The sequence below is a fragment of the Boleophthalmus pectinirostris genome, unplaced genomic scaffold, assembly GCF_026225935.1.
Source record: "Boleophthalmus pectinirostris isolate CB_2022bp ecotype Guang Dong unplaced genomic scaffold, ASM2622593v1 HiC_scaffold_9, whole genome shotgun sequence".
Classification (NCBI taxonomy): Eukaryota; Metazoa; Chordata; class Actinopteri; order Gobiiformes; family Gobiidae; genus Boleophthalmus; species Boleophthalmus pectinirostris.
The window spans coordinates 38,946,902-38,960,624 of record NW_026571541.1 but is presented as its reverse complement, the minus strand read 5'-3'; the positions used below and the strand labels follow the sequence as shown (position 1 = coordinate 38,960,624).

The 13,723-nt window shown below is 43.9% G+C and overlaps 1 protein-coding gene across 1 annotated transcript in view; it reads right to left on the bottom strand.

Annotated features, from left to right (window-relative positions):
• Positions 1-3,771, bottom strand: part of rnaset2l (ribonuclease T2, like) — a 7,951-nt gene extending 4,180 nt beyond the window's left edge. Inside the window, exons 1-3 of the mRNA XM_055166736.1 lie at positions 3,428-3,771; positions 2,390-2,587; positions 672-739 (exon numbers count right to left, since the gene is read on the bottom strand). Coding sequence (XP_055022711.1) covers positions 672-739; positions 2,390-2,587 — 266 coding nt within the window. The 5' untranslated portion in view covers positions 3,428-3,771. The remainder of the gene's footprint in view (positions 1-671; positions 740-2,389; positions 2,588-3,427) is intronic.
• Positions 3,772-13,723: the final 9,952 nt, after the last annotated feature.

Sequence of the window (13,723 nt, the reverse complement as noted above, 5' to 3'; positions counted from 1 at the left end):
AACCAGGACTAAACCAGGTCTAAACCGGGACTAAACCAGGAGGTCTAAACCAGGACTAAACCAGGACTAAACCAGGACTAAACCAGGACTAAACCAGGACTAAACCAGGACTAAACCAGGTAACCGGACTCTTAAACAGGACTAACTAAAACCAGGACTAAACCAGGATTAAACCAGGACTAAACCAGGAAACCAGGACTAAACCCTAAACCAGTCTAAACCAGGACTAAACCAGTTTAAACCAGGTGATTAAACCTTTAAACCAGGTCTAAACCAGGTCTAAACCCTAACCAGGTCTAAACCAGGACTAAACCAGGTAAACCAGGACTAAACCAGGACTAAACAGGTCTAAACCAGGAGGTCTAAAACCAAACAGGTCTAAACAGGACTAAACCATTAAACCAGGACTAAACCAGGACTAAACCAGGACTGTCTAAACCAGGATTCTAAACCAGGATTCTAAACCAGGAACTAAACCAGGACTAAACCAGGATCTAAACCAGGACTAAACCAGGACTAAACCAGGAACTAAACCAGGACTAAACCTTTAAACCAGGGTCTAATAAACCAGGACTAAACCAGGATCTAAACCAGGACTAAACCAGGTCTAAACCAGGTCTAAACCAGGACTAAACCAGGACTAAACCAGACTGGTTTACAGAGGTCCTCACCAGAGTCCGTGGATGGTCCAGTTGTTCACGTTTGGGGGGATTTTACACAGAGTTTCGTTGTATAAAATCTAAAAAAAATAAAATAAAAACAACAATAATGTTTTCGGACACAGATGAGTGCTGTCAATCAAACCTGTCGCTAAGGCCAGTGGGCGGGGCCTCGGGGAAAGAAGGCGTCTGATTGGCCGTTTTCAGAGAGACCAGAAGTGTCTCGCTGTAGATTTGTGGAACTTCCAATTAATGACGAAAGGAGAAAATTCAGTTCAGTTCAGTTCATTGGAGAAACTAAACAAACACTTCAGAAGACGACGAACCAACAGACGAGAAAACAACACAGGACCTGAGTCTGATGTAAAACTGCACCTAAAAACCCCGGGCCACTCGTTTGACGACAGAAAGGTCCAGATCTGAGCCAGAGAAAAGAACTGGTTTGAGACAAGAGTGAAAAATCTGTGTGTCGTTCGTTCATTCGTTTTTCAAAATAAAACCAAAAATAAGAAAATGAAAAAACAACAATTTTCTTCATTATTTGTCTCCAAAACCAAAATGAAAAAAACAGATAATGATTCAGTTTTTTTCAGTTTTCGATTTTGTGTTTAAATGAAAAATGGAAAAAAAAAAAAAACAGATAATGACCGAATACGGACTGAACCAGGACTGATCCAGGTCCAGGACCAGACCAGGACCAGACCAGGACCAGAGTGGGACTGAGCCCGGGGCCAGGGCTTTGACTCTGAGCCTTCACAGGGTCCGAGCCTCAGCTTTGAGCTCCGGTCCTGCTGTGGGCTCTGAGCCTCTGGTCTGGTCCTGGCCTGGTCTCAGTCTGGGTCTGGTCCTAGTCTCAGTTCTGATCTCAGTCCCGGTCTGGTCTCGGTCTGGTCCTGGTCTGGTCTCGGTCTAGTCCCGGACCTGAATCAGTCCTGGTTCAGTCCGTATTCGGTCATTATCTGTTTTTTTTTTTTTTTTCCATTTTTCATTTAAACACAAAACCGAAAACTGAAAAAATGGAATCATTTTCTGTTTTTTCATTTTGGTTTTGGAGACAAATAATGAAGAAAATTGTTGATTTTTCATTTTCTTATTTTTGGTTTTATATTGAAAAACAAATGAACAAACGACACACAGATTCAAAATGTTTAACTCAATTCTGCAGAATATGAATTGTATTTAAAAAAAAAAAAAAAAGTTTTTATGTTTTGTTTTTGTTTTTGCTCAAACTGAAGAGTTTCTGTCATTTAAAAAACAAACACGTCTAAAATAAAAACAAAGTAAAAAAAGTAGAAAAGAGTTTTTGGTGCGAGTTTAAATTTAAAGATGTGAAAAGTGAAAAGTATAAAAGTATAAAAGTATTAAAGTGTAAAAGTGTAAAAGTGAAAAGTGTAAAAGTATAAAAGTATTAAAGTGTAAAAGAGTAAAAGTGTAAAAGTGAAAAGTATAAAAGTATAAAAGTATAAAAGTGAAAAGTATAAAAGTATAAAAGTATAAAAGTAAAAGTAAAAGTATAAAAGTATAAAAGTATAAAAGTGTAAAAGTGTAAAAGTATAAAAGTATAAAAGTAAAAGTATAAAAATTTAAAAAAAAGTATAAAAGTATAAAAGTGAAAAGTGTAAAAGTATAAAAGTATAAAAGTGTAAAAGTATAAAAGTATTAAAGTGAAAAGTGTAAAAGTATAAAAGTGTAAAAGTATAAAAGTATAAAAGTATAAAAGTATTTGAGACCTGACAGAAGCTCCCGGGCCACTGCAGCGTGAACAACATGCACTTCCACCCACAGCACGAGCCGCCATCTTTGTAGTCCTGTCCGAGATTTTTGTAGTCCAGTTCATCTTTGTAGTCCTGTCCGCCATCTTTGTAGTCCCACTGGGCTGTGAGGGGAGTGTGAAGGAGCAGAGCGACCACTAGAGGGAGCAGCAACATCTGAAGAAATACAAGAACATCAAGACCAGGACTAAACCGGGACTAAACCAGGACTAAACCAGGACTAAACCAGGACTAAACCAGGACTAAACCAGGACTAAACCAGGACTAAACCAGGACTAAACCAGGACTAAACCAGGACTAAACCAGGACTAAACCAGGACTAAACCAGGACTAAACCGGGACTAAACCGGGACTGAACCAGGACTGAACCAGGACTAAACCGGGACTAAACCAGGACTAAACCAGGACTAAACCAGGACTAAAAACTAAACCAGGACTAAACCAGGACTAAACCGGGACTAAACCAGGACTAAACCGGGACTAAACCAGGACTAAACCAGGACTGAACCAGGACTAAACCGGGACTAAACCAGGACTAAACCAGGACTGAACCAGGACTAAACCGGGACTAAAACCAGGACTGAACCAGGACTGAACCAGGACTAAACCAGGACTAAAACCAGGACTAAACCAGGACTAAACCAGGACTAAACTAGGTCTGAACCAGGACTAAACCGGGATTAAAACCAGGACTAAACCAGAACTAAACCAGGACTAAACCAGAACTAAACCAGGACTAAACCAGAACTAAACCAGGACTAAACTAGGTCTGAACCAGGACTAAACCGGGACTAAAACCGGGACTAAACCAGAACTAAACCAGGACTAAACCAGACTAAACCAGGACTAAACCAGGACTAAACCAGGACTAAACTAGGTCTGAACCAGGACTAAACCTGAGAGATTGTTTCACCCTCCTGCTTTAGTCTTGTGGATTTGTTTGGCTTAGTTTGGTTTAGTCCTGGTCTAGACCTGGTTTAGTTTGAATACTCTTACCTCAACAGCAGTACTCAGCAGCAGCAGTTGTAGTACTTGTAGTACCTCTAGTACTTGCAGTAGTAGTAGTACAGGCTGCTCTTGTGTTTGAGGAGAGAAGTAAAACTTTTATTTCGAGCTGCAGCGAAACAGGAACAAACAAAACACAGCTGCAGATGTGAAAAAAAAAGCTGTTACCTGAGGAACAGAAAAACTTTAATACGTTTATATTTAAAGCAGTTTCATAAATACTTTAATACTTTAGTACTTTTATATTTATAAGTGTTTCATAAATACTTTTATACTTGAATCACTTTTATATTTCTAAGTGTTTGTGTTTCAGACGACGTCACAGTTTTCTCCAGAGCAGAAATATTTCAAATAAAACTCAGATTTTTCAGATGTAGATTTGTGTTTCACTCTCTGCACTCTGGACTTGAGCTCTGGACTCTGTCTGCACTCTGACTCTGGACTCTGAGCTCTGGACTCTGGACTCTGGACTCTGGACTCTGGACTCTGACTCTTACTCTGGACTCTGATCTGATATCTGGACTCTGGACTCTGGACTCTGGACTCTGGACTCTGAGCTCTGGACTCTGGACTCTGGACTCTGGACTCTGAGCTCTGAGCTCTGGACTCTGGACTCTGGACTCTGACTCTGGACTCTGACTCTGACTCTGACTCTGACTCTGACTCTGGAGACTCTGGACTCTGACTCTGGACTCTGGACTCTGGACTCTGAGCTCTGGACTCTGGACTCTGGACTCTGGACTCTGGACTCTGACTCTGACTCTGGACTCTGAGCTCTGGACTCTGGACTCTGACTCTGGACTCTGAGCTCTGGACTCTGGACTCTGGACTCTGGACTCTGGACTCTGGACTCTGGACTCTGAGCTCTGGACTCTGAGCTCTGGACTCTGGACTCTGGACTCTGACTCTGACTCTGGACTCTGGACTCTGCTCTGGACTCTGGACTCTGGACTCTGAGCTCTGGACTCTGGACTCTGGACTCTGGACTCTGACTCTGACTCTGACTCTGGACTCTGGACTCTGGACTCTGGACTCTGGACTCTGGACTGACTCTGGACTCTGACTCTGACTCTGACTCTGGACTCTGGACTCTGGACTCTGGACTCTGACTCTGACTCTGGACTCTGGACTCTGACTCTGACTCTGGACTCTGACTCTGACTCTGGACTCTGGACTCTGACTCTGACTCTGACTCTGGACTCTGGACTCTGGACTCTGACTCTGGACTCTGGACTCTGGACTCTGACTCTGACTCTGACTCTGGACTCTGACTCTGACTCTGGACTCTGGACTCTGGACTCTGACTCTGACTCTGGACTCTGGACTCTGGACTCTGGACTCTGACTCTGGACTCTGGACTCTGGACTCTGGACTCTGGACTCTGGACTCTGGACTGACTCTGGACTCTGGACTCTGACTCTGACTCTGACTCTGACTCTGAGACTCTGACTCTGGACTCTGACTCTGACTCTGGACTCTGGACTCTGCTCTGGACTGACTCTGACTCTGGACTCTGGACTCTGACTCTGGACTCTGGACTCTGGACTCTGGACTCTGGACTCTGACTCTGACTCTGACTCTGACTGACTCTGGACTCTGGACTCTGGACTCTGACTCTGGACTCTGAGACTCTGGACTCTGACTCTGACTGACTCTGGACTCTGGACTCTGGACTCTGGACTCTGGACTCTGGACTCTGAGCTCTGGACTCTGGACTCTGGACTCTGGACTCTGCTCTGGACTCTGGACTCTGGACTCTGACTCTGACTCTGACTCTGGACTCTGACTCTGACTCTGACTCTGACTCTGACTCTGGACTCTGACTCTCTGACTCTGACTCTGGACTCTGGACTCTGGACTCTGGACTCTGGACTCTGGACTCTGGACTCTGACTCTGAGCTCTGGACTCTGGACTCTGACTCTGACTCTGACTCTGACTCTGGACTCTGACTCTGACTCTGACTCTGGACTCTGCTCTGACTCTGACTCTGACTCTGACTCTGACTCTGACTCTGGACTCTGGACTCTGACTGGACTCTGGACTCTGACTCTGGACTCTGGACTCTGACTCTGACTCTGGACTCTGGACTCTGGACTCTGGCTCTGGACTCTGACTCTGACTCTGGACTCTGGACTCTGGACTCTGACTCTGGACTCTAACTCTAACTCTGACTCTGACTCTGACTCTGACTCTGACTCTGACTCTGACTCTGGACTCTGAGCTCTGGACTCTGGACTCTGGACTCTGACTCTGACTCTGGACTCTGGACTCTGGACTCTGACTCTGACTCTGGACTCTGGACTCTGGACTCTGGACTCTGAGACTCTGGACTCTGGACTCTGAGCTCTGGACTCTGGACTCTGACTCTGACTCTGACTCTGACTCTGGACTCTGGACTCTGGACTCTGGACTCTGGACTCTGAGACTCTGACTCTGACTCTGGACTCTGGACTCTGACTCTGACTCTGAGCTCTGGACTCTGACTCTGGACTCTGGACTCTGGACTCTGACTCTGACTCTGGACTCTGACTCTGACTCTGGACTCTGGACTCTGGACTCTGGACTCTGAGCTCTGGACTCTGGACTCTGGACTCTGGACTCTGGACTCTGAGCTCTGACTCTGACTCTGGACTCTGGACTCTGAGCTCTGGACTCTGAGCTCTGGACTCTGGACTCTGGACTCTGGACTCTGATCTGACTCTGGACTCTGAGCTCTGGACTCTGGACTCTGGACTCTGGACTCTGGACTGACTCTGGACTCTGGACTCTGGACTCTGAGCTCTGGACTCTGGACTCTGGACTCTGGACTCTGGACTCTGGACTCTGGACTCTGGACTCTGGATTCTGGAATCTGACACAAATATTCAGCTTCAACATTTAAACTGATCTGTTTTATATTTCAGAGTAAAAGTACAAAATGATCAACAGGGAAATCTGACCTTTGACCCCGTCTGGACGTATGACATCACCTGACGCTTCGTGTGTTTGAACGTTCGTGTCGTCGTCTCCGGGTGGAGAGTCTCTGCCTCAAGTGGAACGAGTTCAAGTGTCGGGGTTTTGTTCTGGACTGAGGAGAGGACGGAGCGAGAGACTGACAGGTGGACAGGTGAGCGTGGGCAGGAGCAGAGACAGGTGACGTGCAGTGACAGGTGGAGGTGCAGCGTGGGCAGACTGACAGGTGGACAGGTGCAGTGTGGGCAGTGATGTGGTCTCTGTATTGGTCGTGTCACACACACACACACACACACACACACACACACAGACACACACACACACACACACACACACACACACACAGACACACACACACACACACACACACACACACACACACACACACACACACACACACAGACACACACAGACACACACACACACACACACACACACACACACACAGACACACACACACACACAGACACACACACACACACACACACATGGCTGGAGAAATACAAAAAAAACACCATGACAGTTTCACTCAGGTCAGTCAGGTCACTCAGATCAGTCAGGTCAGTCAGATCACTCAGGTCAGTCAGGTCACTCAGGTCACTCAAGTCAGTCAGGTCACTCAGTCAGTCAGTCAGTCAGTCAGTCAAGTCAGTCAGGTCAGTCAGGTCAGTCAGGTCACTCAGGTCAGGGGCTCGGACAGTTGTGTGCGTCAGAGCTTTAGTGCAAATAAATGAAGCACAAAGTACAAAGTCCAGATAAAAACCAGAACAACACCAGACGAGTGAACAACAGACACAAACACTCAGTTGTTCAGGAGCAGAACAACAGAGGGAAAAAAGGAATATTCACACGTGTTTGTTTTCCTGCTGGAGCATCAGCGCCCCCCACAGGACATCAGGGACAACGTCTCTAAAACCTGATCTGACCTGATCTGAGCTTCCAGTGAAACATCTGACCTTCTGAACCTGCTGCTCCTTGAAGACTTGAGTTTGGGCGTCTGCACTGTTCAGTCTGTTTCCGTCTTTAACTGACAAATAATAAAAGCAACAGATCGAAGGAAAAAAGGTTAAACACTCAATAAAACGATAAACACAAAAAAAAACATTGTTATGAGACTAAAAGAACCAACTGGAAAACCAGAACTAAACCAGGACTAAACCAGGTCTAAACCAGGTCTAAACCAGAACTGAACCAGGACTAAACCAGAACTAAACCAGGACTAAACAGGATTAACCAGGACTAAACCAGGACTAAACCAGGACTAAACCAGGACTAAAACCAGGACTAAACCAGGACTAAACCAGGACTAAACAGGACTAAACCAGGACTAAACCAGGACTAAACCAGGACTAAACCAGGACTAAACCAGGACTAAACCAGGACTAAACCAGGACTAAACCAGGACTAAACCAGGTCTAAACCAGGTCTAAACCAGAACTAAACCAGGACTAAACCAGACTAAACCAGGACTAAACCAGGAACTAAACCAGGACTAAACCAGGTCTAAACCAGGACTAAACCAGGACTAAACCAGGACTAAACCAGGTCTAAACCAGGTCTAAACCAGGACTAAACCAGGACTAAACCAGGTCTAAACCAGGACTAAACCAGGACTAAACCAGGACTAAACCAGGACTAAACCAGGTCTAAACCAGGTCTAAACCAGGACTAAACCAGGACTAAACCAGGACACACACACAGCCTTTTGTTTCTGTTCCTGATTTTTTCTTCAATCATGAGAAACGGACTTCACTCGTCACAAACACTTTCACTTCTTCCTCTCGTCCTTTCTGCCTTCAGAGTCTCCTCATCTTTCACCGCCCTGAGTTTCACTAACAACAACAACCAGCAGGCTAACGCGCACTTCCTGGTCCTGTGACTTTAGAATTCGACTCGTTTTACTCAGAGACGCGAGACAAAATCAGGGACAGGATGTTTGATTTGAGCCTCTGTTTCATCATGTTTCATTTGTCAGACTTCAGGCAGGACTGGACATCGTGTTTTAGTTTTCAAAAAACTATACAAAAATATTAAATGGACAAAAATGACAGAAAAATAAAATAAAATAAAATGTTAAAAACGGTTTAACTGCAGCGTTTTCTGTTCCCAGTGCTGTTTTATTCTGATCTTATTTTGAAAAGTTTGATTTCATTTGCCTTACTTCCTGTCTGATCTGAATCACGTCACTCAAGCTCAGATCCAAACCAGGTCTATATCAGGTCTAAGTCTGGCCCTGGCCCAGGACTAGTCCAGGTTTAGTCCAGTCAAGGTCCAAGAGTCCTGAGAGAGCAGACATGAACCGCCTCCGGGTAAGAAAGCAAACTTTTAACCAAGACTAAACCAGGAACTGAACCAGGACTAAAACATGACTGGACTAGGACTAAACCAGGAACTAAACCAGGACTAAACCAGGACTAACCCAGGACTAACCCAGGACTAAACAAGGACTAAACCAGCAAGCTGCACGAACCAAACCGGGGACACAACCTTGACTGAACCTAAAACAACAAAGAGAAACTACAAGACTGAACCAGGACTAAACCAGGACTAAACCAGGTCTAAACCAGGTCTGAACCAGGTCTAAACCAGGTCTGAACCAGGTCTGAACCAGGTCTGGACCAGGTCTGGACCAGGTCTAAACCAGGACTCTACCAGGACTGTAGTCTCTCTAATATAAACAGTTGAAGGTGATTTGAGGTGATCTTTTTTTAGCTGCAACTCAAAGTTCAAACACAAACACGCGACTGTAGTACTGCAAATACTACTACTACTACTACTACTACTACTACTACTACTACTACTACTACTACTACTACTACTACTAGCCTAGACAAAGTATTCAAAGTCAAAGTGAGTGCGTGGAGTTTGAACTTGCTGAAGGTCATGCGGGGTCTGGTTTTGATTGACAGCTCGGACAGCCAATCACAGCACGGGCCTCAGCTCCTCTGAACCAATAGGAGCGCAGATCATGTTTGACCATGTTTATGTTTTGATAGAGATTTTACCTCCTCACGTACAATAACCCAACAGGAAGTACAGGAAGTACAGTAGTAGTAGTAGTAGTAGTAGTAGTAGTAGTAGTAGTAGTAGTAGCAGTAGTAGTAGTAGTTGCAGTAGTAGTAGTAGTAGTAGTTGTAGTTGCAGTAGTAGTTGTAGTTGCAGTAGTAGTTGTAGTTGCAGTAGTAGTAGTAGTTGCAGTAGTAGTAGTAGTTGTAGTTGCAGTAGTAGTAGTTGTAGTTGCAGTAGTAGTAGTTGTAGTTGCAGTAGTAGTAGTTGTAGTTGCAGTAGTAGTAGTAGTAGTAGTAATTGTAGTAGTTGTTGTAGTAGTTGTAGTTGTAGTAGTAGTTGTTGTAGTAGTAGTATTTGCAGTAGTACTGTGCTAGAACAGTGTGGAGAAGACTAATGCAGTATTATTACCACCACTCCTTCCATGCAGTATCTCGTGCAATATTCTCTGCAGTATTTTGTGTAGTACTCTTTGTAGTATTTTGTGTAGTATTCATTGTAGTATCTTGTGTAGTATTTTGTGTAGTATTCTTTGTAGTATCTTGTTGTGTAGTATTTTATGTAGTATTTTGTGTAGTATTTTGTGTATTTAGTATTTTGTGTAGTATTTGTGTAGTATTTTGTGTAGTATTTTATGTAGTATTTTGTGTAGTATTTTGTGTAGTATTTTATGTAGTATTTTGTGTAGTATTTTGTATGTAGTATTTTATGTAGTATTTTGTGTAGTATTTTGTGTAGTATTTTAGTATGTAGTATTTTGTGTATTTATGTAGTGTATTTTGTGTAGTATTTTATGTAGTATTTTGTGTAGTATTTTGTGTAGTATTTTATGTAGTATTTTGTGTAGTATTTTGTGTAGTATTTTGTGTAGTATTTTATGTAGTATTTTGTGTAGTATTTTGTGTAGTATTTTATGTAGTATTTTATGTAGTATTTTATGTAGTATTTTGTGTAGTATTTTGTGTAGTATTTTGTGTAGTATTTTGTGTAGTATTTTGTGTAGTATTTTATGTAGTATTTTGTGTAGTATTTTGTGTAGTATTTTGTGTAGTATTTTGTGTAGTATTTATGTAGTATTTTATGTAGTATTTTGTGTAGTATTTTGTGTAGTATTTTGTGTAGTATTTTGTGTAGTATTTTGTGTAGTATTTTGTGTAGTATTTTATGTAGTATTTTGTGTAGTATTTTGTGTAGTATTTTGTGTAGTATTTTTTGTGTGTATGTAGTATTTTGTGTAGTATTTTGTGTAGTATTTTGTGTAGTATTTTGTGTAGTATTTTGTGTAGTATTGTTGGGGCGTCAGGGCCTGGGAGTTTTTCTCTGTTGGTATAAAAATAAATCGATTAAATAACATTAAAACATTTGACCAATGACATTTCAGACGTCACCTGTTACCGGGCGGAATCAAACAAGAGTCTCTGACGCCTTCACAATCTGCAGGACTAAACCAGGACTAAACCAGGACTAAACCAGGTCTAAACCAGGTCTAAACCAGGACTAAACCAGGACTACACCAGGACTAAACCAGGACTAAACCAGGACTAAACCAGGACTAAACCAGGACTACTAAACCAGGTCTAAAGGTCTAAACCAGGACTAAACCAGGACTAAACCAGGACTAAACCAGGTCTAAAACTAAACCAGGTCTAAACCAGGACTAAACCAGGACTAAACCAGGACTAAACCAGGTCTAAACCAGGAACCAGGTCTAAACCAGGTCTAAACCAGGACTAAACCAGGTCTAAACCAGGACTAAACCAGGACTAAACCAGGTCTAAACCAGGACTAAACCAGGACTAAACCAGGACTAGACCAGGACTAAACCAGGTCTAAACCAGGAGGTCTACTAACCAGGACCAGGACTAAACCAGGACTAAACCAGGAACTAAACCAGGTCTAAACCAGGACTAAACCAGGACTAAACCAGGACTAAACCAGGACTAAACCAGGACTAAACCAGGAACTAAACCAGGACTAACCAGGACTAAACCAGGACTAAACCAGGAACCAGGACTAAACCAGGACTAGACCAGGACTAAACCAGGAACCAGGACTAAACCAGGACTACACCAGGACTAAACCAGGACTAAACCAGGACTAAACCAGGACTAAACCAGGTCTAAACCAGGACTAAACCAGGACTAAACCAGGACTAAACCAGGAGGACTAAACCAGGACTAAACCAGGTCTAAACCAGGACTAAACCAGGACTACTAAACCAGGACTAAACCAGGACTAAACCAGGACTAAACCAGGACTAAACCAGGACTAAACCAGGACTAAACCAGGACTAAATCAGGACCAGGACTAAACCAGGACTAAACCAGTCTAAACCAGGACTAAACCAGGACTAAACCAGGACTAAACCAGGACTAAACAGGACTAACAGGACTAAACCACTAAAACCAGGCTAAACCAGGACTAAACCAGGACTAAACCAGGACTAAACCAGGTCTAAACCAGGTCTAAACCAGGACTAAACCAGGACTTAAACAGGTCTAAGATCCAGGACTAAACCAGGACTAAACCCTGGAGGATCCCAGTTCTGGCCAGCACGAGTAGTCTGGCCCAGTTCTGGTTCAGTCCACTTTCAGTCTCTGGTTTAGTTCTGGTTTAGTTCTGGTTTAGTTCTGGTTTAGTTCTGTTCTGGTTTAGTTCTGGTTTACTGGTTTTAGTTCTGGTTTAGTTCTGGTTTAGTTCCTGGTTTAGTTCTGGTTTAGTTCCTGGTTTAGTTCTGGTTTAGTAGTCTGGTTTAGTTCTGGTTTTCTGGTTTAGTTCTGGTTTAGTTCTGGTTTAGTTCTGGTTTTTCTGGTTTAGTTCTGGTTTAGTTTCTGGTTTAGTTCTGGTTTAGTTCTGGTTTAGTTCTGGTTTAGTTCTGGTTTAGTTCTGGTTTATTCTGGTTTAGTCCTGGTTTTCTGGTTTAGTAGTCTGGTTTAGTTCTGGTTTAGTAGTCTGGTTTAGTCTGGTTTAGTTCTGGTTTAGTTCTGGTTTAGTTCCTGGTTTAGTCCTGGTTTAGTTCTGGTTTAGTTCTGGTTTAGTCTGGTTTAGTTCTGGTTTAGTCCTGGTTTAGTCCTGGTTTAGTTCTGGTTTAGTTCTGGTTTAGTCCTGGTTTAGTCCTGGTTTTCTGGTTTAGTTCTGGTTTTAGTCCTGGTTTAGTTCGGTTTGGTTTAGTCCTGGTTTAGTCCTGGTTTAGTTTTCCTGGTTTAGTTCTGGTTTATTTCCCTGGTGCTCCTCACTTCTTCTCTGTGCACAGAATCTCCTCGATTCTTTATTCTGTGTTTCCGTAGAATAAAACACTTTTATAAAAATAAAATATTTCTTGAGGAGTGGATTATTTCAGACAGACACTTCTGAGGACCGACGTGTGAAATACACACTCCAACACTCATGTGCAGTATTTAGTGCAGTATTATGTATTTAGTGCAGTATTATGTATTTAGTGCAGTATTATGTATTTATTGCAGTACTTGTGTGCTCAGTACTTGTGTGTTTGTTGTTGTGTGTCAGATCCTTCCTGTTCTTGTGAGTCGCGGGTTCAGGAGTTCGGCTCAAACTCTGAAGAACCGAGTCCCCGAGGCTCAGAAACACTTCCAGGTCAGAACTCTACAACCTCTGACCCCTGATCTCACTCTGACCCCTGACCCTGCTCTGACCCTCCTCTGACCCCTGACCCTGACTGACCCTGACCCCTGACCCCTGACCTCTGACCCTCCCCTGACTCCTCTGACCCTGACCCTCCCTGACCCTCCCCTGACCCTCCCCTGACCCTCCTCTGACCCCTGACCCTCCTCTGACCCCCTGACCCCTCTCTCCCTCCCCTGACCCTCCTCTGACCCCTGACCCCCTCTGACCCTGACCCCTGACCCCTCTCCTCTGACCCCTGACCCTCCCCTGACCCCTGACCCTCCCTGACCCTCCCTGACCCCTCCTCTGACCCCTGACCCTCCCCTGACCCTCCTTCTCACCCCTGTGTTCTGACCTCTGACCTCTGACCTGTGTGTTGTGTTCAGATGGATAATGGACTTCCTGTTCACATTAAAGGAGGAACTGTGGACGTGATCATGTACAGATTCACCATGCACACACACACACTCACACTGGCACACACAGACCACACGCACACACACACACACACATACACACACACATACACACACACACACACACACACACACACACACACACACACACACACACACACACACACACACACACACACACACACACACACACACACACACACACACACACACACACACACACACACACACACACACACACATACACACACACACACACACACACACACACACACACACACACACACA